Source organism: Grammomys surdaster, unplaced genomic scaffold, assembly GCF_004785775.1.
Source record: "Grammomys surdaster isolate TR1022 unplaced genomic scaffold, NIH_TR_1.0 218, whole genome shotgun sequence".
Classification (NCBI taxonomy): Eukaryota; Metazoa; Chordata; class Mammalia; order Rodentia; family Muridae; genus Grammomys; species Grammomys surdaster.
In genome coordinates this window covers 3,915,909-3,923,217 of record NW_021604663.1, presented here as the reverse complement: position 1 = coordinate 3,923,217, position 7,309 = coordinate 3,915,909, and the positions used below count along the sequence as shown (strand labels likewise).

The 7,309-nt window shown below is 42.6% G+C and overlaps 1 protein-coding gene across 2 annotated transcripts in view; it reads left to right on the top strand.

Annotated features, from left to right (window-relative positions):
- Fndc1 (fibronectin type III domain containing 1) overlaps positions 1-7,078 on the top strand; it is a 67,167-nt gene extending 60,089 nt beyond the window's left edge. For both annotated transcript variants that reach the window (XM_028772732.1, XM_028772731.1), the window contains 4 exons: positions 586-615; positions 3,784-3,945; positions 4,854-4,976; positions 6,324-7,078. In XM_028772732.1, the coding sequence (XP_028628565.1) occupies positions 586-615; positions 3,784-3,945; positions 4,854-4,976; positions 6,324-6,439 (431 nt within the window). In that variant the 3' untranslated portion in view covers positions 6,440-7,078. The remainder of the gene's footprint in view (positions 1-585; positions 616-3,783; positions 3,946-4,853; positions 4,977-6,323) is intronic.
- The last annotated feature ends 231 nt before the right edge of the window (positions 7,079-7,309 follow it).

Here is a 7,309-nt window from a genome sequence, read left to right as displayed (position 1 = left end):
CTCTCTCTCTCTCTCTCTCTCTCTCTCTCTCTCTCTCTCTCTCTCTCTTTACAAAGTTTTATATGATCTATTTATTTATGCATATGTGTGTAAGAGAGAAAGAACATATGTGTATATATATACCACAATATAAATGTGAGAGAGTATGTGTGTGTGTGTGTGTGTGTATGTGTGTGTGCCACAGTGTGTATGTGGAGGTCACAGGACAGCTTTCAAGAGTTAGTCTTCTTTCACCACACAGATCCAAGGATGAAACCCAGGTTCTTATTCATTGAGCCAGCTGGCCATCCTGAAGTATATACACATATGTATATACACATATGAATTACTTTCACAGCACACAATTTCAAAACATTACTTCCAGAAACTCACAGCTTCTGTGCCAACGATAAAGCAGTTTCCCAGAAAGTGTTTCTCAAAAGACAATGCTTGCAAAGTGAAACCTATGGCATACTCTGGTATCTGATAAACAAACCTTATATTTTCCCCTCTATTCCAATTTGAGTAGCTCTTTTCATTATAGTTGGCATTTCAATATTTTCCCAACATCTGTTACAAATTCAATTACTTGTTTTTCATCCACAGACAATCCTCTGCTGGTTGTGAGGCCGCCAGGTGAGTTTCTCGTCTTGAGGATTCTGACACTCTGTGAACGTGAGATGTGAATAGTGGGTGTGAGATGTACGGTCGCTATGGCGACCTACACATAGAAATGGTGGAGAGTTTTACATCTGCATGACTTTTTGTCCACATCCCATCCTCTTTGTGGAAGAGAATGACTTGAAAATGCTTTAACACAGATGGTGATGGGAGTAGCCGATACCTGTAAAATAGGTACTTTGTTTACATCGTCCCCATGAGCATCTTTTCTTTCTTTCTTTTTTTTTTTTTGGTTTTGAATTTTTGGTGATATACTAATTCTTTTATATTTTTCTTATTGGATATTTTATTTACATTTTAGGTGTTATCCCCTTACCCCATTCCCCGCCCCCACCCCGGAACCCCCATCCCATCCCCCCTCCTCCTGATTCTATGAGAATGTGTGTCCCCCTACTCCCACCTCCCTACCCTTGAATTCCCCCACATTCGGTGTCCAGCCTTTCTGGGACCAAGGATCTCTTCTCCCACCTATGCCCAACAAGGCCATCCTCCCCTACATATACAGCTGGAGCCATGGGTCCCTCCCTATGTGCTCCCAAGCTGGTGGTTTAGACCCTGGAAGCTCTGGTTTGTTGGTATTGTTGCTCTCCTCATGGGGCCTCAAACCCTTTCAGCTCCTTCAGTCTTCTTTCTCACTCCTCATTGGGAACCCCTTGATCAGTTCAATGGTTAGCTGTAAGCATCTGCCTCTGAATATGTCAGACTCTGGCAGACCTCTAAGGAGACAGCTATATCAGGCTCCTGTCAGCATATACTTCCTGACATTCACATCAGCGTCTACCTTTGGTGACTGCACATGGAATGAATACCCAGATGGAATGGTCTCCAGACAGCTTCTCCTTCAGTTTCTGTCCCACACTTTGACACCATATTTGCTCCTTTGAGTATTTTGTTAACTCCTTCTAAGAAGGACAGAAGCACCCACACTTGGTCTTCCCTCTTCATGAGCTTCATATGGTCTGTGAGTTGAATCTTGGGTATTGTGAGTTTCTGGGCTAATATCCAATTATCAGTGAGTGCATACCATGTGTGTCCTTTTGTGACTGGGTTACTTCATTCAGGATGATATTTTCTAGCTCCATCCACTTACCTAAGAATTTCTCGAATTCATTGTTTTTAATAGCTGAGTAATACTCTATTGTGTAAATGTACCACATTTTTCGTATCCATTCCTCTGTTGAAGGACATCTGGGTTCTTTCCAGCTTCTGGCTATTATAAATAAGGCTGCATGTGTCCTTGTTATATGTTGGAGCATCTCCTGGGTCCTCAGGTAATGCTATGTCCAGTTTTCTGAGGAACCGCCAGACTGATTTCCAGAGTGGTTGCACCATCTTGGAATCCCATCAACAATGGAGGAGTGTTCCTCTTTCTCCACATCCTGGCCAGCATCTGCTGTCACCTGAGTTTTTAATCTTAGCCATTCTGACTGGTGTGAAGTGAAATCTCAGGGTTGCTTTGAGTTGCATTTCCCTGATGACTAAGGATGCTAAACGTTTCTGTAGGTGCTTCTCAGCCATTCGAATTTCCTCAGTTGAGAATTCTTTGTTTAGCTCTGTACCCCATTTTTAATAGGGCTATTTGGTTGTTGGGAGTCTAATTTCTTGAGTTCTTTGTATATATTGGATATTAGCCCTCTATTGGATGTGGGATTGGTAAAGCTCTTTTCCCAATCTGTTGGTTGCTGTTTTGTCCTATTGACAGTGTCCTTTGCCTTACAGAAACTTCGCAATTTTATGAGGTTCCATTTGTCAATTCTTGATCTTAGAGCATAAGCCATTGGTGTTCTGTTCAGGGACTTTTCCCCTGTGTCCAAGTATTCAAGGTTCTTCCCCACCTTCTCTTCTATTAGTTTCAGTGTATCTGGTTTTATGTGAAGGTCCTTTATCCAACTCAATTCTTCACAGAGTTAGAAAGAGAAATTCTCAAATTCATTTGGAATAACAAAAAAAAACCAGGATAGCAAAAACTATTCTCAACAATAAAAGAACTTCTGGGGGAATCACCATCTCTGACCTCAAGCTGTACTACAGAGCAATAGTGATAAAAACTGCATGGTATTGGTACAGAGACAGGCAGGAAGATCAATGGAATAGAACTGAAGACTCAGAAATGAACCCATACACCTATGGTCACCTGATCTTTGACAAAGGAGCTAAAACTGTCCAATGGAAAAAGGACAGCATTTTTAACAAATGGTGCTGGTTCAACTGGAGGTCAGCATGTAGACGAATGCAAGTCGATCCATTCTTATCTCCTTGTACAAATCCCCATGAGCGTCTTAAAGTGATGAAAAGTTGGCAAAATGCAGCAAGTGTACTAGGACATTTTACCTCCTTTTCCTTCCCCTCCCCCAACAACCTGAGCAAGCTCTGTGTTTCAAGTTCCAAGACAGGAATAAAGAGGGACTGAAAGAGCAAGATTCTAGGCTGAGGGACTTGGAGTACTGTGACATGTCCCAAAGGTCAAATGTGCCAATGCAGTTGCTTTCCCTTGAGACTTGCATGAGCTTTGAAAGGCCACTGTTAAAATACTCTAACATAAAAGAACCCTGCCCTTCAGATACTGTAGTTAGCTTTTGGATGCCTTGATGAAATACCCAAGAAAGCTAGGTGGGGCAAGCTTATTTTGGTCTATCCTTTCAGAGATTTCAGAGCATAGCCACATGGCTTCCTTGCTCCTAAGCCTGAGGTGAGGTAGAACATTCTGGCTGAAGGACAGGTGGAGCAAAACTGTCCTCCATGGCAGGCAGGCAACTGGAAGGGGGAGGGAAGATCCCTTTGCATCCATTATCTAGTTATCTGTTTCCTTTACCAGTCCCCTCCTTGATTCAGGTATAAATTTATCAGTGGGCTAACCCATGATGAAGTGAGAACCCTCCTAATCCAGTAATCTCTCCAGAGCCCATCAGAGCAGACCAAACCTTGAAACACATGAGCTGACGGGCGACACTTTAGATCTAACCCGTGATACCCTGGTGCACTTTAGTATTAAAAAGAGAAAAAAGAATGCACGTTTGCTCAGAGAAGACCAGAGAGGAAGGAAGACAGCATTCTGATAGTTCATATGGAACAGTAACCCCTGTGACCCACTGTACCTCAGAGTGTGTTTTTTGTGTTGTCAAGGTGGCGAACCCATCTGGATCCCGTTTGCTTTCAAACACGACCCTGGTTACAGTGACTGCCATGGCCGGCAGTATGTGAAACGGACGTGGTACAAAAAGTTTGTGGGAGTTGCTCTCTGTAATTCTCTAAGGTATAAGATCTACCTCAGTGACAATCTCAAAGGTAAGTCTTACACTTGGGTGGCTATGGTAATATACTGAACTGAACAATTTTTAATTTATTTATCTTTCTTACTAGAAAAGATTCATTTATCAAAACCACGTCTTCCCTTCTATCCCTAACTCTGGAGATTTACCTTCCTCATCTCATTACTAGATACTGCTCACCCTCACCCTCACCCTCACCCTCACCCTCTCCCTCTCCCTCACCCTCACCCTCACCCTCACCCTCACCCTCAACCTCTCCCTCACCATCACCCTCTCCCTCACCATTACCCTCTTCCACTCCCTCTCCCTCTCCCTCTCCTCTCTCTCTCTCTCTCTCTCTCTCTCTCTATCTATCTATCTTTATGTGTCTCTACCTATCTCTTTATGTCTCTTCCACCCATTTTCTTTCCCTTCAAACTATCTAAGAGAGATTGAACGATCATCCTCTGGACCCTGGCGTGGGAAACAACACAATGTGGTCCAGCCTTGAGTTGTGCTTCAGCACCACGGACAGCACCTGGTGCCTTGAAACTGTGTGGAAATAGGTTCTTCTAACTAACTACACAGACCTGCCTGACTTCCAATCTCTTCGTGTGTGTGTGTGTGTGTGTGTGTGTGTGTGTGTAATTCTCTCTAGAAAGCTAAGGATTAAGAGATCCATCATTTACACCTCAGAGCTGGTTGTATTGCTAAAGGTCCCCTGGACTGAACATATATTAAGTATTTAGTATACAAAATCTTACTGGCTTCTTAAAATGCTTAATGACATTTGTGCCATTATAAACATTTTTTAGATATAGAAACTATGGAACACATAGCTTAAGTAATGTTCCCAATTTAAACAGTCTCTAAAGCTTGCTCTAACTCATAACCCAACAGTGACACTCTCTAGTAGTCAATAGCCTGTGATATTCCCTTATGCAGACACATTCTACAGCATTGGAGACAGCTGGGGAAGGGGTGAAGACCATTGTCAGTTTGTGGATTCACATCTGGATGGAAGAACAGGACCTCAATCTTATATAGAAGCTCTTCCCACCATTCAAGGTAAGAACAGAGCTGCTATTTTATACTGGGAGAGATGGGTGGGAGAAAATGACTATAATGAAAAAGATGTATGGTAGCTCTGCCTTTGACTTATAGTTTAGAGATCCATGCTGGGAGCACTTCGGATCATAAAGGGTAAGAATTAGTGAATCAAGGAATTAAAGCACTTCTATCCTATGCTGGCCTTGGGGTGGGCCTTGAGAGACTGGAAATACAAAGGGCTATATAAGACACCATCCCTGTGCTTAGAAAAAAGCTCTGTCACCAGGAAGGGAAAGTAACTGTGTGGAAGTTTCGTGATAGTGGACACTGTGATATGTAAATAACTGGTTGCGCCATGTGGTTGTCCCCTTGTCAAGGAATTGGATTCATTATGACCATATGAATCAAGGGAGGCAAACACCCAAGTCTGTTAAGGAAGGTTGTCAGGACAGGCAGTATGAGTTGAGTCTTACAATATGGATGAACATAGACAGTGCATGAGTTCATGTCTTTCTATTAGAGCTTAGTCGTCATTTCTGTTAAGATTTTAACCTGATCAGGTGAGGTCACATTGTAGAGATGATCTGCTTAGTTTACTGATTTAAACTGTAACCTCATCTAACAATTCCTCACTAGGAAGATCTAGAGTCATGTTAGGTTAAATATGTAAGCCAGCTCAGTTCATCACAATAAATACAGATGTCTACACAACCCATATATTTTCAGCTCTTGTGGTGTTCTGGCTTCAGTTACAGTCCTGTGTTATCTGTCTTCATTGGTGTTTCTGTGCTAAGGCTGTAGAGTTGACCGTGACTGGTTGGTGTGCTCACTGGTAGAGTGGTGGCTAGTCATTATTTGGCAAGAGGGAAATAAGACCAAAGTTGAGAGCAATAGAAGTCCCTAGACATTTTAAGGCTGTTGGAGCGTTCTTCTATTATAAGAAGTCAGCAATGTGCAGATTTTTTCTAGAAAAGAAAAAAATTTTTCTACAAGTCTGCTCCAAGTTCTCAGGCTTAAACCTTAGAGTTGAACAGTTCCAGGAGGTCAGAAGCTCTGAACTCAGAAAAACAAATGGGGTTGAGTGATGTGTAGTTTCCCCAGACTAGGGTGCATTCTTCTGTGGATTCTCTCTAGTGGTGGCTGAAATCACATTCTTTTGTGATGAGTGAGAGAAGATTATCACCCATAAAACATGCCTTGGGGGTAGACCTACTTTTACTATAACACATAAAACTGGCCCACTGTATTCACAAACAACACTCAGAAATGTTCATCAAAACATTCTGTCTTAATGCAGACTGCAGGGTGAGAAGTTTTCCTGTTAGTAACTCCAGCCTTTCCCTCTCTTTGCCACTGCCTTTCCAGGCTACCATCGCCAGTACCGCCAGGAGCCTGTCAGCTTTGGACACATTGGTTTTGGAACCCCCTATTACTATGTGGGCTGGTACGAGTGTGGAGTCTCCATCCCAGGAAAGTGGTGACCACAGGATGGGCCTGCTGCAAGTTCATCTTCCCAGCCTGTTTGACTAACCTGTGCTGGGGACTCTGGGCAAAAGAAAGACAGTGTTCCAAGCCTGCTGCCCCAGTGTATCAGGAGGCCACAGGGTGGACATGACATTTGGTCCTCTTCCGTCAGAATTTGGCCACATTTCTTGGTCTGGACTATAAATATCATTCAGTTTTGCCGAACCTTCACTTCTCTGCACTTTGTTCATTTGTAATCACACATTCCAGAGACATCAACCCTGCAGCAGATCCAGTGTGATTTCCAGACTCTTCAGGCACAAAGCTTGGACACTCCGGGATCTCCAGGGAACAGCGCTGGCATGCTCTTCTGGCTTCACAGAGTGCTCTCTGCTTCTCTCTTCTTCAAACCAGCCGACTTAAAGCTTCACACGTCTTTGTATGAAATAGAATTGAGTTACTAAAATTACTGAAGGACGTACACCATCTTTGAGATTTATCCTGAAGACTTATCCACCACTGGGCTAAGTGCCTCAAATTTTATTTGTAAATTCTCAATTTTGATATATATGTGTGTGTGTATATATGCATATACATATTCACACTCATCAAGAATATTGATTAAACTTGCACTAAATTTATAGTCGTTCTTTAGATGAATGTGTGCAAGACTTTGTGGACATAGGTTCTGTTTGTTAATATCTTTCTGAGATCTCCAGGGGATAGGTTCTTTGAAGAATATTGCTTCAGTTAAAAAGGTATGCATGCTTCCTGTAGGTGCTGCTTGACTCAAGCCATGATGATGTTGAGGAGAGACATCATTACCAGCAAACCAAACGCCTTCCTCCAGTCTTTTCAAATCAGGGAGATGAATTTATTACCTTTGT